This window comes from Globicephala melas, chromosome 15 (assembly GCF_963455315.2).
Source record: "Globicephala melas chromosome 15, mGloMel1.2, whole genome shotgun sequence".
In the NCBI taxonomy this organism is placed as follows: domain Eukaryota; kingdom Metazoa; phylum Chordata; class Mammalia; order Artiodactyla; family Delphinidae; genus Globicephala; species Globicephala melas.
The window spans coordinates 19,364,669-19,392,408 of NC_083328.1; the positions used below are offsets into that span (position 1 = coordinate 19,364,669).

General features: G+C 36.8%; 1 protein-coding gene across 12 annotated transcripts in view; it reads right to left on the reverse strand.

The window, feature by feature from the left end:
- Positions 1–27,740, reverse strand: part of TNRC6A (trinucleotide repeat containing adaptor 6A) — a 203,106-nt gene that overhangs the window by 61,338 nt on the left and 114,028 nt on the right. For 11 of the 12 annotated variants that reach the window (XM_060285738.1, XM_060285739.1, XM_060285744.1 and 8 more), the window contains 2 exons: positions 13,630–13,717; positions 6,407–6,428 (listed from right to left, as the gene is read on the reverse strand). In XM_060285738.1, coding sequence (XP_060141721.1) covers positions 6,407–6,428; positions 13,630–13,717 — 110 coding nt within the window. Of the gene's footprint in view, positions 1–6,406; positions 6,429–13,629; positions 13,718–24,517; positions 24,598–27,740 lie in introns of those variants that run through there. The other variant, XM_060285742.1, reaches the window with a different exon arrangement.

A 27,740-nucleotide genomic window follows, 5' to 3' on the forward strand; every position in this document is an offset into this window, starting at 1 on the left:
CCTTTGTCCTGCTCCAGTCTCATCAGACATCTGAATTCACCAAAATCTTTAATTTCTACTTATTTTAATAATTTATTAGTATTTATAAGCAAAACACATCTACATTTGGTAGAAATAAAATGGTTCTTACCTAAAACAAAAAGAGGTCCTTAGCATTCTTCATAACCTCCTGAGTACATAAATCTAGATTTACATGTATAAATCTATATAAATCATTTTTCTTTCTCAGTAGGAGAAAAGGAAAAATGGTGACTCTGATATACCTAAAAACAGTACTTTTTATTGACTCCCATGGAAGTAGAAGCCCATTTCCCCCCTTCCCGTTAGTGCATAGTTAGACATCTTTTTGTTACACAGCTCAAAGACATCTTCATAGAAACACATTCACCATTAGTAAATTCTTAATCAGTAACAACCTCCTCTTCTTCAAAGAGGTCAGTACCCATTTGCCTTCAAAATCTCTCATAAGGCCAAAGTACTATCATGGCACATTTGGAATCAGAACCTGGTCTTCCAAATATTACCTAATACCTGCCTGTGGTACAAAAGTCATGTTTCTACCATGCATACTGTGGAGAAAAACACTGAACTGAACCCCGGTTCTATCAGCAGACCTTTCCAACCTGTGTGCCAGGAATCGGTTAGAGGGATGCTGAGGGGAGCAGCACTTCAGAGTCCAGGTGACCAGACTCTCTATATCGTCATCCTCAGCTGAGAGCAGCCTCTTCTGTTTACAATAGCCCCACAAATGTCATTTTCTACATGTGCCATTATGTGAATAAGGTCAGGCAATGTGCTTCAAGTCACAATCTATTTGCGCCTCAATTTTCTCCTGTATGCAGTACAGTGATCCTTTGTCAGGCCACCAAAGTTCCTGAATTTCATTATTGTAGGAGGCTTTGTGATTGAGAAACTTATGATCTCATGGAGAAAACAGAGTGCTAAGCTGAGATCACAGGTAAAAACATTTAAAACAAAGATGAGAATGGAAACACACTGGGGACAAGGACTTGGAGTTTTGTTCATGCACAGCAGTGACCACAACAGTGCATGAAACAGGGTGGGCACACAATAAATATTTCATGAATGTTAAATGGTTCCTGAAAAGTCAACCACTTCACACATCACAAAATTGTCGAAACCTCTCTGATTCAAAAAATGTTGCTGGTAATACAATTTTTTATTTATTTCTTTGTGCTCAGTCAACAGGGAAATACTATAAAATCTGTTAGAAGATCTTTCTGTAATATTTTTAAAAGATGCATTGTTTTAGTTCATTCATTGCATGTTATTAAACCATGGGCAATGGTGTAGCTCTCCTGTTCTGTCTTCCATGTAACTAACTACAGGGATATTTTCAAAGAAAAAGAAGCAGTAGAGCCCAGTAGGGTTAGTAGTCCAACCCTTACTCAGACACCAATCACCTGCATAACCAATAGGAAAGTTACTTAACCTTTCTTAATCTTGATTTTACCTGTAAATGGTGATAATACTATCCACTCTCATAGGGCTGTTGAAACGATTAAATGCAGGCTTATATTGTGCTAGTACACACTGATGAAGCCCTATTCCTGTATTAGTTTTTAAATATCCACTGCGTTAAGTCTCACAGTTCCCAGGCTGCTGCCCTGGTGCCTTCGCTGGGTCCCACACATTTCTCAAAATTCAATAGCTAAGAGTTACTCTTAGCACATTAAGATCTTAGTCTGCTCCAGTACAGTGTTATGAATCACTGGTGCCCATTCACTATTAGTAATTAAATATTTAGACTCTCACCTTGACTAATGAAATATAATCAAGCACAATATAAATATAAAGCACAGTCCATGCTACAGAGTAGGTGCTCAGAGTTAGCTATCTTGACGCCTCCAATATGATGTGACATGCAGCTGATTTAACAGCTCTTGAATATTCTGATCACTCCCTAGATCAATGGACTTAAGTAATGAAATTGTGTTTGATAGAAAAACAGAAAGGCTAGAATTGAATACAAATAATGGTTTCCAACTATGGCAGGAACAAAAATGTGTTTTAAATGTTGATTCAATTCTCATGAGTTTTTAATTAATCCAGAAAGAGAATAGCCACAATTAACTATGCTTCCCTATGTGATCACCAGAAAACAAAAAATCTGTATCAAATTTTCTCTATTCCTGCTTCCATCCCAGGCTCCCCTCATCTCCTTTAGGAGCTCTAGGGTTTGCTATTCTCTGTAATTAGCTTGCTTATGAAACCACTTGAAGAAAGCACTGGCATGATATAGACAGACAGAAAAATAAATATTAGCTGTCAAAAATTAACAGTGCTAAAAAAAAAAAAAAAAAAATTAACAGTGCTTATTCTTTCGCAAGGAATGTACAATCAGTATGCTTCCAAAACAAGCCAGTGTCAGAGCTGGAAAGCTGTTTTTAAAAAATGACGTTTATTCTTGATAGAGTTCCCAGTCCTTCCCTGTCTTTACAATGTATAGGTCCACAGGATACCCATCCGTTCCTATACCTCACCATAATTTTTTTAGCGCTTCATTCCCCTGCTGTTTCAAAGAGATACTCATCATATACATATTTTAGAAAGGAATTTCAAATATTCAAACATTCAAATAAATAGCTATGCTCCTTACAGTTTTTCCAAGTTCAAGTCACAGGTAAGAATAAAATTTTCAGAAATTTCATTATGTCACTCATTATAATGGTCCACATTTTTATGAGATGACGCATGAGTCCACTGCACCAAGAAATAAACATCATATTGTTTTCATATAAGAAAGCTGGTCAAGAATTTAATTTATGATACCTTACAAAAATCCAGCTTTTATACAGTTTCACCACTGAATGAGAGCAACATCAGCAGGTATTATTTAATCGGGAATGGCAGTAGCCTTAGAAAAAGAAATAGCTCATTAAGGCAGAATTCTACAGGGAGTGCCGGGCCTAACCAGTTATGCAGTCTGAGCACTAAAATCTTGACTCTTAACAACCAAGAAGGCTCTAGAACTATGTGGTCCAATAAAATTTAAAATTCAGTTCCTCAGTCACATTAGCCACATTTCAAGTACTTAATAGCCACATGTGACTAAACCTGGGCTTTATATAGACTCTATAATATAGAAAGACAAAAATGATGCTGACAGTATAAACTATAATCCTGAATTAGGTGAATTCTCCTAATTTTTAAATGTTGGCAATCAATTAAAAATTTAAAGGATAACAATAAAAACACTGTGTGGAGACCATAGGAGATGAGGGAGAAATGACAACTAAACAAATTACCTTGCATTGGATCCTAGAACAGAAAAGTTAATGGAAGAATTGGTGAAATCAAAATACAGTCTGGAGTTCAGTAATACCAACGTATGTCAGTTTCTTAGTTTTGACAAATGTACCACAGAAACGTAAGATGTTAATAATGGGGAACCAGGTGAGGTCTATATGGAAACTCTCTGTACTATCTTTTCAACTTTTCAGTAAGTCATAAATTATTCCAAAATAAAGTTTAGTAAAAAAAACAACGGTGTGAGCCAAACCCATACCACAAGCCTCCTAAATTTATAATCTAATCACTGCCATAAACACCATATATTGTACACACCACGAAAATAAATACATTTTCATGAATCAGAATAAGCGTGACCAAGTATGAAGGGAGCTGCCATCAAAAGAAGGATGAAGTGAGTAAAATAGTTGGCAAAACAACGTAAAGCATTTTGAAGTGACTTTCATATACTCAGCCTAACATTCTCAGAATTGTGGAAAATCTAAAAAAAAGATTCAAACATGTTCATGTTTTATGTATGGATGTAAAAGAATGACTTACATTTGGAAAGGATGTAAGCAGTAGGTACTCAAAGGTCATGTCTGAAGAAACAAATATCCATGGACCAGTCAAAAATCTAAGATAGAATAGTGAGTGCCCCAAGCTTAATACATATCACAACACCCTAAGAAAATGGAAAGGGAAGGATCAAGGGCAGTTAGAGAGATCCACTAGAAGATGAGTTCTGAGAGCGTTAGAAAAGCTGAAAGGCATCCTTGGCTAAGAAATGGGATCAAAAAGAAACAAACAGGAATGAACATGAAAAAGATAAGAATGATCTGAAAAGTATAAAGGAGTGATGGGAAACAAGTTGGTTAGATCATGGGAGGTCAGATTAAAGCGGGACTTGAAAGTCAACCAGGAGTTTGGTTTTGAAGCAAAGCAACAAGGAACAACTTAACATTCCTATCCAGGCGAGTGGTGTGAGAAAAGTGGAATTTTAAGAAAATTAATTTGGTCATGTTCCTACTAAAATTTTTTTTTGGGGGGGCCATGCCACAAGGCTTGCAGGACCTTAGTTCCCCAACGAGTAATGGAACCTGTGGCCCCTGCACTGGAAGCTCAGAGTCCTAACCACTGGACTGCCAGGGAATTCCCCACGTTCCTACTGAATTAATTTGGCAGTGCTACTCCCTACATCATTCCACATCCCTGTAACTTTCTTAGACATCCAAATTCAAAGCCACATTATCACCTTCTGATCTCACCAGTTGCCAATCCTGTCAATTACATCTCAAACATCTGTCATCCATCTCCTACCTCTACTGTCAAGACCTCAGTTCAAATCCTCATTACCCTATTCCTTCTCTTCTCTCTCTGGTACTGCTCCTTTTTGGTGACACTAGACACAACTGACAAAGAAATGTTCTTAAAGCATAGCTTATGACCATGACCTCTAAATGCAAGAACCTTTGCTAGCTCTCCACTCTTTAAGCAGCATGAAGTCCGTCCTCTGGTTCCCCCTACCTCTATGCCTATATTCGGCCCCTTCCCTTTAACACCCCTATACTCATTCTCTGAATATTCCCTCTTCTTGTCCACCTGCCTCTTCTGCCCAGTGTCTTTTTTCTGTTAGCTCCATCTTTCAAATCCCTGCCCATCTTTCAACCAAAACTTTCCATGTAAGTAATTGCTAGATTTAAAAGAATGAAAAAACAAATGATGTCACCATCTTCTTAAGCTCTTCAGTGGCTCCTTGAGTACATTTAGCATATAAGGTCCTCTCTGACCTGGCCCCTGCCTACCTCCTTCAAAAAACCCTTCAACCCTGACCACTTATCACTAGGTATTTAATGCTCTTGGAATACCACCAATGCACATAACATCACATTATGTCTTGTCTCTGTGCCTTCAATCATGCTGATCCCTCTGCCATTTCATTCTTTCTTTGACCGGCTGTCTCATCTTTAAGACTCACAACCTCAAAAAGGTCTTCCTTATCTGTTCTTGTTCACTCTCATACAACTGCACCTAAAAATGTTACCTTAAGCAATGCCTTGGACTTCCCTGGTGGCACAGTGGTTAAGAATCCACCTGACAATGCAGGGGACACAGGTTCAAGCCCTGGTCCGGGAAGATCCCACATGCTGCTGAGCAATTAAGCCCATGCGCCACAACTGCTGAGCCTGCGCTCTAGAGCCCGTGAGCCACAACTACTGAGCCCCGCACATCACAACTACCAAAGCCCACGCACCTAGAGCCCGTGCTCCGCAACAAGAGAAGCCACCGCAACGAAGAGTAGCCCACGCACCACAATGAAGAGTAGCCCCTGCTCGCCGCAACTAGAGAAAGCTTGCACGCAGCAACGAAAACCCAACGCAGCCAAAAATAAAAATATAATAAATTTATTTAAAAAAAAAAAAAAGCAATGCCTTACCTTAACCTCTAATAAAAACAAGCAGTTTTGAGTGCAGTATCAGCCAAATGCAGAGATTATACTTTTGGTATAGCTTACGTAAAAATTCAGAATCTTTAGGCCTAACAAGTTCAGCATCAGAGAGCCCTACACCTTTCATTACAGGTAGTCAACTCCTGGGAAGGTGAAGAACTCCTGATTCAGGATCTGAGAGGAATTAGGTTCCTGTTTCTTTACCACCCTGAAGTCTTTTGCTTGGCATGTACTGGGGGCTGTTCAACCTAACCATAATGTTAGCAATCTACTATTCTCAGTGATAATATAGAATGGATGTCAGTCTGCCTACAGGAAGGAGTGGGGGACAATATTATACAGAGAACAAGGAATAAAGTCCTAGAGGTAGCTCCAGACAAGAAGACTTTTAGATGGAAGACTGAAGGAAAGGCACATGTGCTCAAAGACTCCAATCAAGGAAGTATGTTAGGAAGTGGTGTTTATTCTAGGAGATAAATGTAAGGTAGGTCTCGAAACTATATTTTTAAGGTGGTAATTAATATATACTACAATAAATCATAAACCCCAAAAGATGACTCCACGGTGATGTCACTGAAGAAGTCTGTCCCCACCCCCTGTTCCTTTCATGCTCTTCTCTCTCCCATCCTGGAGGTGAATAAAAATGCATATCAACAACCTTCCTTTAATGAAAAAAAGAATAAAAAATAGCTTTAAACAACGTACCTTTGATTTTTTGTTCAGTGGCCTAAAATAAAAACAAACAAACAAAAAACAATGTAAATATGAAACTGAAAGAAATGGACTGTTATGATAAAATGCTCATATATTACTATTACATAAGACATACACATTTTTATTAAATAAGGAATTTGTCACTTAGATGAACTGCATAGGAAAAGATATGCAAAAAAAGCATGCTTTTCCCACAGATGTGCCCCATTGTCCCTGACACAATGTTTACTAGTAAAAAAAAATTCTGGAAATGCTTTAGTCACAAAGCAGAAAAGACACCATTGTATGACAGTATAATAATAATAATGATAAATGGAACTTCTCTTCATTTAGTTTTAAAATTATATAACTGTCACCTTTACCTTTAATGGATCTAATGAGTTTTTCAAATGTTTAAAGGGCTTCAAATTTTCTTGTATCACATGATAAAACATGAATTAAGTTTTCTGGAAGAAAAGCTGCATAAAGCTTCTTTGGCCAAATTAGTTAATACATTTAACTCCTGGAAGTTAGGCTGCTACAGTTAAGCATGGTGAACTTTTAAGTATTTTTGGGTGGGAAAAATTTTGAAACATTTGTCACTTCTGACACATCTGACAATTCAATTAAAATGACTGTGTTCTGAAGTTAAGCTGACATGGGCCCTGCTTCCCATGCCTGCCCCTACTTCCACTGTCTCTGACACAACAGGGAGAGGGGCTTGAGGACAGTAAGGACTGCCTCAAGGTGGCTGGCTCAAACTTCAAGGGCCTCAAGAAGAACTGATTACAGACAAAGGCCACAAGTGAAAATCAACTTTTTGATTATGCCCAACTGTGTGGGAATCCTGAAAGAAAAAGATACAAGGATAGGCAGGGAGGTGAGGGAAGACTGAATAATTAGTAACTGAATAACCAGGAATTGCTTCTAAATGAAGACAAAGCTTTTCTTAACTGTCATAGGGCAGGATAATTCATTTTGCTTAGTCATATTAAATTGTTACCAAAAACACCATTTTAAAAATTATATCATTATAGAACTATATGGTAAAGAACTATATGGCAATTACCATAATACTGAAGCCAAACATTAATCTTTCCCTGGAGAGCCAGAGTCGATCTAGGCACTGAAGTACTTTACCAAGTTTTAGAGCACTAGTGACACATAAAATAATGGAGGCCCATCTTTTACTTTATATGGATCGAAAATTAAAAAAAAAAAAAAATTGATGGAAGGACAATGGCAAAAGACCAGTCAACTAGCTTGAACACTTCATTTATTTCTGGAAGAAATTGTTTTTAAAATCTGGTAATAGAAAAATAGTCTTATTAGAAAGAACTCAGTATCTGAATACTTCCAAGTATTACAAGCACCATGTCAAACTATAAGATAACATAATTTTCTGAAACCCAAAAAATAAACACGGAAATTATTCTGCATGTTGAACAGATTGTGTGTTGTTTTGTGCACTGTTTTGGTTTTTTTTGTTTAACTCACCTGGTCTCTTCCACAGTTTACTTCCAAAGGAAACTAGGCTACAGTACATAGAAACCATGACCACATTACTAAACCCCAAGATATACAGCGTTGCTCTTCTAGGCCTTACAGCATAAAGGGTATCTACTATGCCAACTCCTTTGGGAAAGAAACCTTCATGTTGCTTGAGAACAATGATCCACCTCATTCAGTATTGTGTCATCTACAGAGAACAGCACCAGGGGACACTCAAAGGAGTGTCTGAAGGACACCCATCAGAACACCAACTAATATAGTGAAAGAATATAAGTAATAGAACCCAAGAGCTCCCGATTAGGAGGAAATGGAACTGCAAGAGTTCCATTTCGTTCAAATAGGTTTTTGTTGGTTGGTCCAGGGAACTTGTATATTACTCAAACTATTAAAAAGAGAATTTTCCAAGTGGGGTCAGTGATTTTAAGAATATTTGTCTGCACTGTTCAAAATGGTGGCCACTATCCCATGTGTTTACTGACCACTGAAACAGAGCTAGTGTGAAGTGATATGCACAAAATACATACCAGATTTCTATTATTCAGTATTTTTTAAAAAGGTAAATAATTTCATTGATAATATTTTATACTGACTACATGTTGAAATAGTAATATTTTGGATATACTGGGTTATATAAAATATATTAAAATTAACTTCAACTGTTTTTTGTTTCTTTTGTCTTACTTTTAAATGACCTTGTCATTTAAACCCTCTGGGTCTCAGTTTCCTAATCCCTCAAATGGAGAAGGAGAAAAAAAAACTGTTCTGCTTACCTTTTCAGGGCTATTATAGGGTTCAAGTAAAATATAAAAAGATCTTTTCTGGATAAATAATACTATTCAAACGTGACGTATCATTGTGGATCTTGTACAACAGAATTAAAGGATTCTGGCAAACTGAGAAGCAAAAGTATTTCTATTTTGAATATTTTTTTCTTAAAAACAAAAAACATGAGCTGTGATTCCACAAGCAATTATCACAATTGCCTCAGTTTATTAGTGAAGGCATCAGACAAGTGGCAGACACACCCATGCCAGGTCCTTGCCAGGTGCTTTGTTTCTGTCGGGCTCTGCACCACTTGTCCCAGCTCCTCGACCCCTAAGTACACCTCAGTGGTTAAGAGCTCAGAGTCTGAAGCCAGACTGCCTGGCTTTGACTCCTGGCGCCACCATTTACAGTGTGACCTTGGTCAGAATTAGTTAACTTCTCTAAAGCTTGGTTTCCTCATCTATAAGACAGGAACAAAAACACCTACCTCAGAGTTGTTGTGAGGCTAAAAGGATTGAACTCATATAAAGAGCTTAGGGGAAAAAAAAAAGAAAGCACGCTTAGGACAGTGCCTAGCATACAGAAAGCATTCAACAGATATTCCCTAGTGCCCTACTCACCCATGCTTTGGCTCCTTCCTCTCACAAACTTGACTCAAACTCACTCCCAGCTCCCAGGTCCTACTTTTTTCCTCTTTTTCTAATCATCTAAAATGTCTTAACAGTGCCAGGTATTAGAAACTAAAACAAGGACTAAAGAATTAATAGTTTGATTCACTTATTTTAAATGAGATAATTACTGGTTAGAGATCTTTTCTGTGATTTCTCAGCAACCAGCACACTGTCTAGAACCCAGGTCTGCTGAATTATATTTTTAAAAAAAGAAAAGAGAAGAGTAAGCTTAAATAAGGGCCAGGACTGTAAAGACAATACCTAACTGCCCTTGATGAGTACAATGCTCCAGGCCTGGTTATATCACCACTTAGGTTACTGAGAAAATTTGCTACTTAGACTGATGAATATGGTCTCTAGTCTCAGAACAAAACAGCCTTTGGGAGACATAACTAGTAAACACTAAAATTTCCAAAAAGGAGGAATGAAATTGGAAGTTTTCTACAACATAAGTCTAATTTAAGCTCGAAATGAGTACATTTAAATCCACAAAGCCTTTTATAAAAATCCCTTCAAGCTTTTAACACAATAACAAAAATATCCATGAACACTGACTTTTAAACATTCTCAACTGAAAGATCCCAATTTGTGTTGGTGCCTCCTTCCAACCCTCAACCATTATATGCTTTCTAGGAACTACAATTACATGTTTAAAGTAAAGTTTATACTAAACGATCCCTCTATAATTAACCTATTTCTCATCCTCCTTTTTCCTCCTCACTACATTTCCCTCAAGATTCCATCTAGAAATTTCTTCTAAAAACAGAACCTAGAGATAAATCCATGATAACAACCTACTACTACTATTGTTACCCTTTTCTTAAGTACAGAAACTACATTCCTGTGCTATATCAAATTATTTTCTGAGCCTAGAATCAGAAGGTAAGCAAATAGCCGTAATTCTTAGATGTGAAATAGAAGGCTTTTCAAAAAATAAAAAATCATCCATTGATTTCTATTATTAACTAGAGATGTACGGAACTGAAAATAAAAACCATGTAATTTTGTGTCAAAAATTTTTTAAGGAATTTAAATATTTAAATTGATATTGAACAGACAAAATTAGAAAAACTATCATAGTACAAATAGTGCAGTGAGCTTTGTTTGGTGTCTAATTGTTTATATAAGGAGTTGTATATCTAGTTTTTTATTTAAAATAGAAATTAACTCTGGTCTGAATTTAAATTTCTTTAAAAGACCACAGTTAGGGACTGTTAAATCTGTTCTCTGTATTCATGGCATAAAGACTTATTAAATGCCTTATAAAAACCACCATATTATCTCCAGCTTTAAAGTTCACCTTTAGTTGGTGAAAAATAAAGTAAAAGTATAAGATAATGTTCTGTACCAAAAGGATAAAGCCATAGCACCGAGTTTTGGAAAACCTAGGGGAATAAGAAGATTTCAATTCTATTCCTGTTCTGTCACCCTGATGGTGACACTTAACTCATTTTAATGCTTGGGTTCCTTATATATAAAATGAATGGATTAAAACAGCATCTGAAGTCTTTTCAGAAACAAAAATATATAGTTTTTTTCAAAGTGTGCATAGATTACATAAAACAGACAGATTGTTTTTACCATAGTGAATTCATGTGTCAACATTTATATAAATGGGCCTGTCTCCCTAGCTTATGGAGATCTCTGTCACCTACCTGGATACACCTGCTGGCTCCTACGACAGACAAAAGACAAGCTCCAGGAAACTTATCTTAAAACTCCTGTGACTCACAATATATCATATGGGCTATAAGTGTGCCAACTTGGGATATTTTTCCTTTTATTTTGTTTTTAAAGAGCTATTTGGTAACAGCCTACAGAAATACCAGCTGTCCTCATTTCACCAATGGGTTGTATTCAAATTCAATTGTAAGCTGGTTATCTAGAATTCAGAGAACAGCCTTATTTACAGTGGCATTAGTCTACTAAGCTTAACATTTATTAGAGATATTAAATATTCCTTTATATCGTGTTCAATCACTAGATATTACTTTTTCTATAGGATACATAGGAATCCCTATTAATGCTGAAGATCTGACAAAAGAAAGGGGGAAAAAAAAACCCTCCCCATCTCTCTAATGGCTATGGAACCGTATCTCTGATGATGGTTCCAGTGGGACATAGTTGGGGTGAGAGCCTGGAACCCTACAGTGAGTGAGGCAGGGATGGAGTGGTAAACAGTATGAAGAACTCACTTCATATTTTGTGAGGGGCCAAACGCCATGAAAATCATCATTCGTGTGTTAAAGACACTGCCTTGGTGATTTAGATTTGGTTATAAAGAATATAAAGGTAAACTTTAACAATTAGAGTCATTTATTTGTATATGTTACAACTTAAAAATTATACTCACATTACATATTTAAAAATACAATATTTAAAATTTTAAAAGTTCTCATTACAAGAAAAAAAATTCTCCAATTAGGTATGGATATGATTAACCAGATTTACTGGGGTGATCATTTCACAATACATACACAAATATTGAATCATTATGTTGTACAAATGAAACAGAGGCCTAAGGCATTATCAATGCCAAAACTCTATAGTAGGAGTCTATTCCAAACCCTATGACAATTACCAATGCATCTCTTCCCATCACTCTTGAGTTAACAAACGGCCAACAACAAGGGTCACCTATTAAGTCAACTCATCCTCATCACTCTTAATCCTCCACAATGCTCTGTACTCTGCTCTTCCCCAGTTTACTCGCTTCATCACACCCTAAACCCTGCAAGTTCAGAACTGAATTATATTTCTTTTCCCCTTTCTGTGTATCCCCTAACCTGGTTAACTGCTCCCAAAATGTACTCAGCCACTCACTCTGGAACCTAAAAGTCAATCCAGGTTACTCTCCCTTCATATCCTTTCAACAAATTCTATGGATTCTTTTAATAGTCCCTTCACCAATATCTCAGTCTCTAGTTTCTACCCCTTCGAATCCAATTCCACAACTGGCCAAGGTTCTAAATACAATTTTAAAATACAAACTTTTATGTCACTCTACTAAAATGTCTTTGGTGTTTTCCCCAACACCCGATGGCCAAAATGGGAGAAGTGCCAACAGCTATGACCAACCCTCCAGTCTCACCCCGACACTTCTACACTTGGCTCCTTCCCACCACCACCCCCTGCAATCAAAACCCATACTTTAACACATACAGGCTACAGACACTTAATTCTCAGTTTATACTGCTGGAATCATTTTCCATTCTGCTCCTTATTCACTTGGCTAATTTCTATTCTAAGAAAACTTCCCTGTCCCTCTACCCCATTTCAGGCTGAGTTAAGCACTTCTCTCTGTGCTTCAACAGATCCCTACCTGCCATAGTTTTGTATCCTGTTTTTCCCTACTAAATAGTGTGGAGATAACGATGTTGCTCTAGTCTATATCCAGGTCCTAGCACAAAAAAGGTATATATTAAAAATTAAAATCATAACTTTTCATTAGAATACAGAAATGGAACAGTAACGTCACTGGGTCTTTTAGAACATTTTTAAGGTCCCTGAAATGTTGATGTAGCAGGAGATGAGTGCCTAGCTCAGTTAACTGTCATCAGCCTCTAGTATTAATTTGGAAAAATCTTTACAGGCATCTTTTATTTTTCTGCAATTTGTGTTGCTTTGATTACAGTTTTTGATTAATGTATTGGTTAAAGATCTTTTGCAGCAATTATGTCTTAGGCTTATTTTTAAATATCTTAACATAACCTTCAAATTAAAAAAATCAGCCCAGGTACTAAATAAAAAGAGAAAAGGAAATTGACACTTTGTTTCCTATTATGTTTATTACTATTTCCTTTATTACTTTATTTTCTATTATGTGTATGTATTACATTATCTTATTTTATTCAACTCTCATTTTACAAAACATAAGGAAACTAAGGCCCAGAGAGGCTAAATAAAGTTGACGGCCACACTGTTCTGTACGCTATGTGGGAGAGCCTGCTTTCAAAGCCTCTCTATGCAGCTACAAATGCCACGCTCTTCTGACTATAAAATGATGTATTATGAAAACCTAGGAGCACCTAATCGAAAAATAAAGACCTATGCAAAGCACTTACCTTCGAGAAAAATTATTGGCAAAATCAAATAACTATGCATTAAATTGTACACACTTAACAAGTTACTATTAATGCATATTCAAAGACATTAAATATTAAAATGAATCTCCACTGAAGTTAAAACATTAAATCAAATGCTTTACATAATCCGATAAGAGTAATTTTCTTTTTTAATCTATGTTTAAACTGCTTAATATAAATAATTAGTTTATACATATACTACCTTCTTTTGAGCAGCTTCCTTCTTTTTCTTGTCGTCTTTTTTCTTTTTCTTTTCTTCCATCAACTGTTCTTCTTCTTGCACTAAATCCCTGAACCACACAGTTGCAATTAACTTTCCCAAAATGAATTAATAACAGTAATGTTGCATATAGATTCATTTTCACTCTTATCAGAAAACATGGCAAATTATTCTTTTATCATTCATTGAAATAAAACACAACTTGCAACCTCAGTCTAACTATACAGCCACTGCACAGTACTTTTCTTTAGTAAGCCACAAGTAGTAGAGCTTTTATCTTAATGTTATATCAAGGAAGACAACCTAAAGTTAGCAAATTTTACACTGGGAAACAAGCAACTTCCTCCAATTCTAGCATGTAAACAACATCTCATGAGCAGAGTTACCTTGCTTCTGGCCCCAATTATCAATTAGTAGCTAATGGCAATGCCTGGAACCTTCCCCACAATCCTCTCCTGACCAGGTATCTGGGGTATCTTCAGCTCTCCTTGCTCTAAAAAGCTTTATACCTATTTTTAGAACACAACTTATTCATAAATAGATGATTTGTATTTTAGCATTATACTAATTTCATATCCTATAAACATTCTAAACAATTCTATCAATACTTGGGAAACAATCCATAATGTACTAATGTAAGTAAGTTTGTTTCAATTCTTAAAATCAGAAATGTTCAAATTTGTCAACAGAACCTCTGGCTCAGGATTTCAAAATGAATGGGCAAATGTATTTGTCTCCTCCTTTCTACTCTCCCTCACTGAAATGATAGGGAAAAGGGTACTAAATCTATTCAGAGCTGATGAATATACAAGAGCAAAGGAAGCTGCAACCTAAGAATAAACACAAGAGAAGTCTTAAACGGCTGTATGTGCCATCCTGTGGTAGAGCTCCAGAGAGGCTCCAAGATTAGAGCTGGTTGAGCAAAACAGGCACAGAGCAAAGACTGCATAAGGAATAGAAAGGCCACAACTACTCAGCTCTTTCCATCCACTTTCCATTCCTATATGGCTACATGGCCACAGGTAGCAAATGCATTTAAATCCAAAAAAACAATCAACACCCTTCACATACACAGGGCTCCCCATCAGCATCCCCCCAACCCTTTCAAGGTAGGGGACTACTGGGTAATGAAATCTACACAAAGATGGAGGAAACATACTCAAGTTACCTACATTAATTACCCTAGAGTCTAGAACCTAATCCTTCATTCATAATATCAACAGACAACCAAAAATCACGAGATACTTAAAGAAAATCAATACATAAAGAAAAAGTACCTAACTCTGCCCTGAGGAAGCTTTCCAGGGGGGACATTATGAATACCAGGCAGAGAAGGTTCAAGGGACAAGAACTAGACACTTGGGAAATTGTAAATAATTCATTAAGGCTGGAATGCATATGGCAGTGGGGATGCAGTAGAAGATAAAATGAGAAACACAGACAAATACATACAAAACTAGAAGGGGTGCTATAGGTGCACTCCATTGAGATTACACAAAACTTAAGTTGGCTTTGCTGATGGAAGAAACTGAGAGAAGACGCAGGGAGACCATGAAAAACAAAATGAGTGACATTATGTAAATTGAAGATAATTTAGTAAAGTTAACTATACAACTGCTAAAATCAGAAGTTGGAAGAAGAGGATGATAACTGTTGCTGTATTTCATTCCGTTTTGTTCAAAGCAGCACTGTCATGTGGCTAATAGAGTAGCAAAACAGATTCAAGCCAACTGTAATCATGACTCATTCTCTAGCATTCTGTGTGAGGGAGGTAATGAGACTGAGCAAGCTCACTCACTGTAATCCTGGAAGCCAAGGCTGAGATAGCCACAGCATGTGAGAGAAAGAATAAATTCGTAAACAAAAGCAAATAAGTTACATCATTGTCATGTTACTCAACCAAAGCTGTTTACTAGCTCCAAATACTTAAACTCCTTCAGCCTCAGTTTCCTCATTAAAACTGGGGATAAATTACCGTATGCACCTACTTCCTAGCATTTCTGTAAGGTTTAAATGAAGAATGCTTACTTAACACATTTGAGTACGCAACTCAAATGCCTAGTCAGGAACCCCTCTCACCAATTCTCAGTGGCACCTCTAAGACTGTATTCACTCTACTTTTGTCAAGATATTTAGGGTCACTTATTATGCAGAAACTCAGGAATCTTTAGCATTTGTTCTTTGTGTTTGCCTGTGAATTACAGACAAGTCCTTTTCTAACCTTGTTCTACATCACTATAATTTTACTCTATGGGATGTTCCTTTACTATTTAACCGGAATTTTTTTCTCCCTTCTCAAACTTCATTTTGAAGACTTTTTGATGACATTAGCAAATGTTTTCCTGACCAAAAATGGTCTCTTTAGTACTTAAAAGATGAACCATATTTCCTCAAGGAAATATTATAGTATCAGTTGATACCAGAAGCATAAGAGAAAAAAGTTCTCTTCTTCAATACTGTCATCACCACCAACTAACCACACTTTTCCCACATCTCCTTCAGAAAGCCAACTGGAAAAAATATATATAAATATACCTAAACACTTCGACTTTCAGAATTTAAATGCTAGTAGAGAGTCATATAAGATATTTGATTCTATCTTTCACCATATCTATCAAAAGGAATAAGGGTCGATGGATCTGATAGGTCTAAGTTGTCCATGTTGTACATGCTAAGTTGCACATGGCTCCACAAAGACGACATTCCAGTCAGCAATCATTCATCCCTTGAAAGTTAGTAGCAAAATATCTCAAATATGCAAGTTCTGGATCTAGGAATGAGAACAAACCTCTGAGTGGTTAAAATGTTACAGTGACTATGCTGGGCAGTTTAAATATATTTTCCCATTTGTCACTTTTTTAAAACGATAGGGACAGGTTTCCCTTCTACAGATGAAGAAACTGAAGCTCAGAAAGGTTAAGCGACTTGTCCAAGGTCATACGGCTAGTATACAGTGGAGTAAGGATTCAAATCTTGGTTCTCAAAAGTCATGGTCCTTCCTTTCCCCTACACCATAATACCTCCCAAAGTACTAGCTCTCTTTTCAGAAGCCATAGAGAATAATCCTTTTCCTTTAGATAGGTTAAGTGATAGATCTTCTCACTTTTATCTTTTCTTCAGACTGTGTGCCTCCACAATCCTTTTCTTATTTCCTTCCACCTTTTATAAGAACACTTAAGAACAATGTACTACAGGAAATACAAAGTATTGGAGTTCCAAAAACCATGGGGTGTATAATCAGGAGCAAGAACTGCAAAAGACTCAAAGACAAAGACTAAACAACCACTGGTTTTAACAAGAGGGGACCAGGCATTGGTGATATTTAAGACAGCAATTTCAGTATTTTTTATTTTGTGAATGTTTGTAGGAGGACAATGTGGGAGAAACAACTAGACCACAACCAGTGAATAGTTGTAAAGTCCATACTTGAGGAGTTCAATCGTTTTGTGGGGTTTTTTTGTTTGTTTTAAGAAAAAAGAGAAGTAGGAGAGTAGCTAAAAAGCTATCAGAAGTGAGCAAAAATGCCTGTCTTTTTAAAAAAACACTCATGAAAAATGCAAGGTGCATGACAGAGTACACAGTATTCTACCATTTGTGTATAAAGTGAGAGAGCCTATGTATTTATATTCATCTGTATGTGTCTAAAATGACTCTAAAAGAACACCTAAGAAACTAATAGTAATTGTGGGGGAGGAAGCAGAAGGAACTAAGCATTTGGGGCCCGAGAGGAAGGGAGATCTCACTGTATAAACCTTTTCATACAGTATTTTAGTTTCTGAGCTATGTAAGTATTCAAAAACTTAAATATTAAAAATTTTCCAGTATTAATATTAAATTTTACTATTTAAAAAGTAAAAGGCTGTTCTGTTTCTGGTTTGCTCGGAGATCCAGTCATGAATGCATGCTATATTCTCTTAGATTTCTTTTTTGTATCTATTGAAATGGTTACAGAATTTCTGTCTTTTGATCACTGATATGATTAACTCTATCAATGGATTTTCTAGTATTGAACCAAGCTTTGCATTTCCTAGTATAAAGCCAATTCAATATATTATATTTTAAATAAATTGCTGAGTTTTCTTTCTAATAAAGGCAAAACACTATAATGCTACACTATTTTTTTATACTAATTTCACTGGCAAAAATGTTCAAGAATAATAATATCCAGTGCTGGCAAAAATGAAAGTTAAGAGGTTCTTGCTTATATAACTGGTAGAAAACTACTATAACCTTTTGGAAAGTATTGTGGTAACAGTTTTAAAAATTAAAGTTACACATAATCTGAGAATTCCCTGGCCGACCAGTGGGTCAGAATCCGCACTTCCACGACAGGGGCCACTGGTTCAATCCCTGGCTGGGGAACTAAGATACTGCGTGGGGGGGCGGGGGGGAGGCAGGAATGAAGGAAGGAAGGAAGACATAATCTATCCAGCCACCCCATGCTTCAGAATGTGTCTTACAGAAATAAAGCACTAGTACACAAGGCCATATGCATATGAAGGTTCACTGCAAGGTTCACAAGGGCTGAAAAGCAGAAAAGTTGAATGTCCATCAATAAAGAAATGGCTTTATAATAGCATAGCATATTGGATTGAAAAAAAGTTGATCTGTTTATTGATTTGAAGGAATGTCCCTAACATTGTTAAATGAAAAAAAAGCAATTTGCAGAACTGTGAACAGTGTTAGCCCATATTTTTTTAAAGTTGTCTGTATATTTGTATAACTTTATAGAAATTTAAGGAAAGACATGAAGAAATACCCTCCTGAACTAGGACACTAGAGTAACCTCACAACTGAACCAACTGTTTGGGGAAATTGTTATGTTTTTTAAAAAGCATATCCCCATGGAAAATGTTATGGTGAACATGCATTATTTTTGTAAATTAGTACCAAAAAAATGTTTTTTAAAAACATCATGTCTAGGATTTGCTTTTACTACTCCAGTCCCCACTCCATCTTCCCAAAAAAGGAAAACAGAAAAATGAAACAAGATTGACAAAATGTTGACAATTGCTGAAACTGGGTAATAGGTACGTGAAAGTTCTTTATTCTGTTCTATTTTTGTGTATGTTTGAAATTTTCCATAATAAAAGACAAAATGATCACAAGCCTCCAACCAAATGATTAAAGGCAACAAGGTGGGAGATCAGAGATAGATGAAGCAGATAACTGTGTGAACCAAGTGTCTTAGGAACAGGAAGAGAATGGGTAAGACAAGTGTCCATAATGGCAACAAGATAGATCTGGGATCTAGAAAGCCCATCCTGGAACTGCTCTTCCTGATGCTTGGTCAGTTTTCCCTACATTCCCAACACGAGTATCATTAAAAACAGTCACTTCCAAAGGATACTCCTGTAAACTGCTGTTGGATATGGACTAGCAAGGACCTCTGGTGAGCAATTTAGAAATATCAATATTAAACTTTTAAATGTCACTATGTTTATGACCCATCAATTTCAATCTAAGCCTCTACAAAAGGAAATGTACAAAAATAGATACTGCAAAATAATAGCCTAAAAGCCAATCAGTAGGGAAAAATTAAACAAATTATAATGTACTCATACCATGAAATACTACGCATTAGTTTAAAAAAAAAAAAGGAGGGGAGTTATAGATTTCCATGGTGTGCAGAAAGGAGTTATTAACACAGCAGGTTTGAGACTGTGATCCTAAGAAAGGACTGCAAGGTTGGCCACTGGCTGGTGTCAAGGAACTTGGATTTCAGGGAGGTTCCCACCAATCCCTAACTGATATGGGTAAGCTTAGTACAAACAGTATAGTTTTGCTGAAAGCCTACTTTTCTTATGGCAGTTGGGAATTTTGGTACACGTTAGGCAGAGGGTACCTACATAACCAGCCCCTAAAAAAACCCCTAGGCACTGAATTTCTAACCAGCTTTCCTGGTAGACAGGTTTACATATGTTATCATAATTTGATGCTAGAGAAATGAAGCACATCCTGTGTGACATCACAGGGACAGAAATCTTGGGAGCTTATACCTACCTAGTTTCCTCTGGATTTTGTCCAATGTGCCTTTTCCCTTTACGGATTTTGCTTTGTATACTTTCACTGTAATGATTCACAGCCATGAGTATGACTATATGCTGAATCCTGTGAGCCTTCCTAGTGAATCATCAAACCCGAGGGTGGTCTTGGGGAACCCCCTCAACAAATGTGGCCTTACAGAAAAGATCTCTAAGACACACTGCTGAGCTGAAAAAATGTCACGGCCCAGATCATTATATCATTTGTTAAAAAACAAAAACAAAATCCCATTAAAAAAAGTACACATCCACAGGATAGCAAGGAAGCGGACCCTCAAGGTACCTGGATGATCTGACTCTCTGTATCCAAAATCATTTAATAATAACCTACAAAATGTTTAATCAATAAATCAATAAGAATCAATAAGAAATGTTTAATCAATAAATCAATAAGAATCAATTCCTAAAGTCAAGCAGTCTGCTGTGTACTGGGAGAACCCAAGTAGAATACATGGTTTTAAACTACAATTTTGTAGGAACAACAACTGAACACACCCGCAATATGGAAACAAGAAATCATTTGGTAGAGGCCATAAGCAAGTTCAGGAAAATAAGACATGCATATGAGCTGTTACAGCTAAGCAAAGCTTCATGGAGCAGTAAGAAGTTGATCTGGGTCTTAAAGAAGAGGCAGGATTTCTAAAGAGACGTGGGCTTTTTCAAGCAAGGGAGCACAAAAGGGCATGGACACCAGCAAAGCATGGAGAACTGTTAGCATGGCAATTTCAGGGTCCAGTGTTGACTGGGATAGAAAAGGGAGGAAAAGCACTGGGTAAAAGTAGGAAATAAATTTGCTCAATAGGGTGAGAAGACTGTTGTAGTAATCCAAGTAAAAGTGTTATGTCCTGAACCATGATGGTGGCAAGTGGAAATGAATAGCAAAGAATAAATCCAAGATAATCACAAGAAATTGGAATAGTTGACAGTATTAATAAGAATGGGGCTTCCCTTGTGACGCAGTGGTTGAGAGTCCGCCTGCCAATGCAGGGGGCGCGGGTTCGTGCCCTGGTCCGGGAGGATCCCACGTGCCGTGGAGCAGCTGGGCCCGTGGGCCATGGCCGCTGGGCCTGCGCGTCCGGAGCCTGTGCTCCGCAACGGGAGAGGCCACAGCAGTGAGAGGCCCACGTACCACACACACAAGAAAAAAAAAAAAAAAAATATATATATATATATATATAAAAATAAGAATGACAAAAGAGAGACAAGATAATGACAACTCCAGATTGTAGAAAGCAAAAATTTTTAAATGGAGGCTCTGCTGTTAGAAATGATTATAGAAAATAGGGGGCTACTTTCCATAAGGCCCAACTAGCCTATCAGTCTCAACCTACCATAAGCCAGCTCACCTTCACACAGAAACCAACTGTATGTTACAAGCTAGTTTTGAAAATAATTTCACATCTTCTGCCAAAAAATGTTGTTCACCTACTTTTTCTCTTACAATTTATTGTTTTCTCCCAGCCTTCCTGCTTCTCCTTTTTCTATCTGCTTGTCAGCCTCTTCTTTTTTCCTCCTTCTTGTCCTCCTATGCCTAAATTAATCACCAAAGCCAGTCTAGCACCACAACAGGAAGTCACTGGTAACCTTCAAAGCTGTAATTTCACCAGATAGTAAAGATGGAAACCAAACTGCTGCAAAAGAGGTTAAGCATGATCAGATTTTCAAAAATTTAGCCATGATATGAAAAAAAAAAAACCAGGATAAAACTGAAGTTTTTTTTTTTAAATAAGGAAGACTAGTACTTATTTGGAAGTAGAAAAGGGGTTAAGGAATAAAGGTATCAGACAGGGTGATAATAGATGGGGTAACACAAGAGAAGCTTGTTTACAGTCACAGGTAGTTTATACCTGCAAATGCTAAAGTAGTTAAATAAAACTGATACATCCGTAAAATGGAATAACTATACTGCTGTAAAACAGATAAGGAAGGCCTCCATATTCTGATATGAAAGGATCTGAAAGGTATATAGTTAACTGGGGAAAAAACTAAGGTTCAGTATACTATCTTCTGTGTTAAAAGTGGGGAAGAGATAGGAATATATATCCCCCATGTGCTTGTATTTGCGTAAAGGAATTCTAGAAGCACACACATACAGAAACTAATAAAAATACCTATTTGTGATAGAAATATGTGAAGAAAAGAGGACAAAAGACAGGATGGTGGCAACACTGTGTATTTCTAGATAGCATTTGATTTTGAACCATAAAGCATAGGCAGGTAGTGAAGCACAGGCAGGTAGTGAAGCATAGGCGGGAGTGAAGTCAGCATATCTTCCTCTTAAGAATGAAGAGAAAGTAAGAAAATAGGATATGATGAGGTATCAGTGAAGATACAGATGATACATAGTCTGGATCTCTTCCAAAAGTAGGAGGTTGAGCTTGAAGGGGGCTTCTACTGGCCTCATAAACTAAGCAATAAAATAATGCTAGTAAAGGATTACAACCCATTGAATAAATGAAGAATCCATGAGTCCCTACTGATATGAATAAATGAATAAATGGATGAATTAACAGGTAAAGGGACAGATCACACAGTAGAATGTCAACTAATGTAGCAAAAATAATGGACTTAGAAAATCACCATTTAGCAATCTATTGACTCAGGCAAGAATCTTGATGAGAAATAATATATTTACATAGTTTCAAAGTACTCCCAACAATATAATTATTAATTACAAAGAGAAAGTACTAACTTTACAGTGGTGAAACCTGACATATACCAGGTAGTTGGTATTCAACTTACCCAAGTAGTTTAAGTTACCATCGCCAATAATGAGATAAATGGACATGATGCACCTCCTTATATGAGGCAATAAGCAAAACAACATCAGTCCTGTGCTGTTCCTGCCAAAAACACATAATGTAAATCTAATCAAGAGGAAACATCAGACAAATATAGATTGAGGGACATTCTACCAAATAACTAACCTGTACTCTTTAAAAAATATCAAGGTCTTCAAAAACAAAGACAGACTGAGAAACTGTTCCAGAATACTGGTGACTAAACAAACTTGAAAACTAAATGCAGCCTGTATCCTAGATTGAATCTCTGACCAGAAGGAAGCTGTTGTTTTTTTTTTTAATTTGCTCTCAAAGTTATTACTGAGACAATTGGCAAAATTTGAGTAAGATCTGCAGATTTGCTATTAAGATTGTACTGAATAATACTTTTCCAATTTTGATAATGGCACTGTAGTTACTAAGAAAATGTCTTTGAATTTAGGAAATATTTATTTTTAAATTGAAATATAGTTGATTTACAATGTTTCAGGTGTCCAGCAGTGATTCAGTTTATACACAAACACACATTCTTTTTCAGATTCTTTTCCATTATAGGTTACTATAAGATATTGAATATAGTTCCCTGTGCTATACAGCAGGTCCTTGTTATTTTATATATAGTAGTGTGTATCTGCTAATCCCAAATCCCTAATTTATCCCTCCCTCCCCTCCCCTTCAGTAACCATAGGTTTGTTTTCTATGTCTGAGTCTGTTTGTTTTGTAAATGACTTGATGTGTATTATTTTTTTAGATTACATATATAAGCGATATCATATAATGTTTGTCTTTCTCTGACTTAACTTCACTTAGTATGATAATCTGTTTGCAGCAACACAGGTCCACCCATGTTGCTGCAAATGGCATTATTTCATTCTTTTTTTATGGCTGAGTATGTTAGGAAATAAATATTTAAGTTTTTAGGGGTAAAGGGACATCACGTCTCTAAGTTACTCTCAAATGGTTCAGGAAAAAAACCATTATGCATGTAAAAAGAGAATGAGAAAGCAAAGGTAGTTAAATATCACCATTTGAGGAACACAGATGGAGGCTATTCAGGGATTTTTTGTCTAGTAAAATTTCTCTCAGACTGAAATTATTTTCAAATAAAAAGCGCAGGTCGGGGATAGTGATATTAGAATTTTAAAAGAACTGAAACCCCCCACCGTAGCAACAGGAGCACTGTACAGTTTACAAGGTGCTCTGAAGAGATCATCCATTTTGAACCACAATGCCAAAACACAGAATTTATGTTATTGCCATTTGACACTAAAAGAAACCAATGACTGGAAGCTCTAAATGACCTGTACAGTGTAAGACAATGGTAAAGGCTGACCCCAAATCCGGTTTGCTAAGCTACACTCCTAAATCTACTCCTCTTTTGAGGCTTAACAATGACTAGTTCCTTCATAATTCTTTCCAACTCATATAAAACTCACCCTTGGCCTCTAATTAAACAATGCTCATTTTCTAATTATTTAAGATGTTAATCTCACTCTTCCAAATAGAACTAATTACTGTTCTGGGGACAAAAAGCAGTTCTACTTATATTAGTACTCCAATTTAATACCAATTCCTTCTTCCCTGCTGTTACTAACACTCTAACGCCATCCACCACCAAACATGCACTCTTTTCACTCTCTTCTACCCACATTCTACTTCTTTAAGGACCAGTTTAAATCCAATCTATTCAAACAAGCATTTCCTGGGCAGCACAGCATGAGGTTAAGAGCTCTGGCTCTGATCCCAAAGAGACGTGGGCTTAAATCTCAACTCCACTACCGACTTGTGTAAGCAACTTGTTTAATTTCTCTAAAGCCTCCGTCTCCTTGTTTATAAGAGGTCTTAAACTGTACCTCCCTCAGAGGGTTGTTGTGAAGATTAAATTAGGTAATGCAGAGGAAGTGCTTAAGAGATGCACATAAGTGTACACTAAACATTAGCTACAAGAAACTAGGTACAAAATATGGCGCTAAACTAATGTTAGGACACAAAGAAGATTGCGACCAAAGAAAGGAGAGCATACAGTAGAAAATGCAATTGACTCACCTCTTAGAATGGTTGTCATCAAGAAGACAAGAGGTAACAAGTGTAGCAAGTGTCGGTGAGGACATGGAGAAAAGGGAACCTTTGTGCACTGCTGGTGGAAATGTAAATTGGTGCAGCCACTATGGAAAACAGTATGGAGGTTCCTTAAAAAACTAAACATACAACTACTAATGGCCCAGCAATCCCACTTCTGGGTATATATCCAAGAGAAATGAAAACAGGATATCAAAAAGATATCTGCACTCCCATGTTCATTGCAGCATTATTCACATATAGATATAGAAACAACCTAAGTGTCCATCAATGAATGAAGAAGGTGTTGTATACACATACAAAGGAATAATATTCAGCCTCGAGAAAGAAGAAAATTCTGCCATTTGCAACAACACGGACGAACCTTAAGGGCATTATGCTGAGTAAAATAAGTCAGACAGAGAAGGACAAATACTATATGATTATCACTTATATGTGGACTCTAAAAAACCTGAACTTGCAGGGGCTGGGGGATGGGAGAATTGAGGAGATGTTGTTAAATAGTACAAACCTGCAACTCCTGAAACTAAGGAGAATAAGTTCTGGAAATCTAATGTACAGAATAGTGATTACAGTCAACAATACTATGTTATATGCTTCAAAGTTGCTCAGAGACTGGATTTTAAATGTTCTCACCACGAAAAAGAAATGATAATTATGTGACATGATAGCGGTGTTAGCTAATGCTTCAGTGGTAATCATATTGTAATACTGCAGACCCTTGAACAAGGCAGGGGTTAGAGGCACTGACCACATGCAGTCAAAAATCTGCATATAACTTTACAGTTGGCCCTCCAAACCCACAGTTCCACATCTACTGATTCAACCAACCACAGATCATGTAGTACTGTAATATGTATTTAGTGGGGGAAAAAAAAATCTACATATAAAAATCCACACAGTTCAAATCCATGTTGTTCAAGGGTAAACATGCATATAAATATCTCAAATCAGCAAGCTGTACACCTTAAACTTGTACAAAGTTAGATGTCAATTATATCTCAATAAAACACACACACATACACGGGCAATGCACTAACTGCTGGGGGGAAAAGAAAATGGAATTAATTTTGTTAATCATACCTTAATAAAGTGGGAAAAAATAAAAAGAAAAAGTGGAACTGGATATATAAAAACAATTATTAATGCACAATGCAGAATGAGGTAGATGCCAAACCAAACAGCTCAAGACCCCGGATTCTAGATTCCAAACCAGACCATACCTGGTACCAAAAGACAAAGATATCACAAGAAAGGAAAACTACAGATCAATAACCCTTATGACCACAGACTCAAAAATCCTTAACAGAAGACTAATAAATCGAATCTAGCAACATACAGTAAGGACTATATGCCTTGCCCAAGAGGGATTTATCCCAGGAATGCAAAGTTGGTTTAACATATGAAAATCAATGTAATACAACATTAACAGAACAAAGCATAAACCAACGTGACCTCAACAGACACAGAAAAAGCATTTGACAAAATCCAACACCCTTTCATGACAAGATAAAAACATTCAAACTAGGAATAGAAGGAAACTTCCTTAATTTGATAAAGGCCATCTACAGAAAGCCCACAGTTCACATTATACTTAATGGTTAAGACTGAATGCTCTTCCTCTAAGATTAGAAACAAGACAAGGATGTTCACTCTTGCCATTCCTATTCAACATTTTACTATAGGTTCTGGTCAGGAAAATTAGGCAAGAAAAAGAAACAAAGGCACCAAGATTGGAAAGGAAATTATAAAACTTATCTTTATTCACAATTAATATGGTCCTATGTATAGAAGTCCTAAGGAATACACACACACACACACACACACACACACAAAACGGGTTCAGCACAGCTGCAGGATACAGGATCAACATACAAAAATCAATTGGCTAATGTTCTAAAACATGTATGAACCTTGAGAATATTATGCTAAGTGAAATAAGCCAGTCACAAAAGGACAAATATTACGAGTGGTTCTAGGAACCACTCAAGAGGTTCCTATAACAGTCAAATTCATAGAGACAGAAAGTAGAATGGTGCTTCCCAAGGGCAGAGGGGAGGAGAGAATGGGGAGTTATTGTTTAATAGGTACAGAGTCTCAGTTTTGCAAGATGAAAAGAGTCACTGGTAGTGACAGTTGCACAACATTGTGAATGTGCTTAATTTCACTGAAACGTACACTCAAAAATGGTAAAGACAGCAAATTGGCCATACCAAAATTTTAAATTTTTGTGCTTCAAAGGACATCAAGAAAGTGAAAAGGCAACCCACAGAATAGGAGAAAATATTTGTAAATCATGTATCTAATAAAGGACTTGTATCTAGAACATATAAAGAACTCTTACAACTCAACAATAAAAATATAACCAACTGTAAAATGGGCAGAGGATGTGAATAGACATTTCTCCAAATCAAACACACAAATGGCCAGTAAGCACGTGACAGGATGCTCAGTATTATCAGTCATTAGGGAAATGCAAATCAAAAGCACAATAAGATATCACTCCACATCCACTAAAATGACTATAATCAAAAAGAACAATAACGGGCTTCCCTGGTGGCGCAGTGGTTGAGAGTCTGCCTGCCAAAGCAGGGGACACGGGTTCGAGCCCGGTCTGGGAAGATCCCACATGCCGCGGAGCAATTAGGCCCGTGAGCCACAACTACTGAGCCTGCGTGTCTGGAGCCTGTGCTCCGCAACAAGAGAGGCCGCGATAATGAGACGCCCGCGCACCGCGATGAAGAGTGGCCCCCGCTTGCCACAACAGGAGAAAGCCCTCGCACAGAAATGAAGACCCAACACAGCCATAAATAAATAAATTAAAAAAAAAAAAAAAAAGAACAATAACAAGTGTGGGTGAGGATGTGGAGAAAATGGAATACTCATACACCGCTGGTGGAAGTGTAAAATGGTACAGCTGCTTCGGAAATAGTTTGGCAGTTTCTCAAAAAGTTAAACATAGAATTACCATATGCCCAGCAATTCCACCCCAAAGTACATACCCAGGAGAACTGAAAATGTACGTCCACACAAACACTTGCACATGAATGTTCACAGTATCACTATTCATAATAGCCCAAAAGTGAAAGCAACCTTAATGCCCATCAACTGATGAATGGATAAACAAAATGTGGTACAGCTATACAATGGAATATTTTTTGCCCATAAAAAGAATTAAGTACGTGCTACA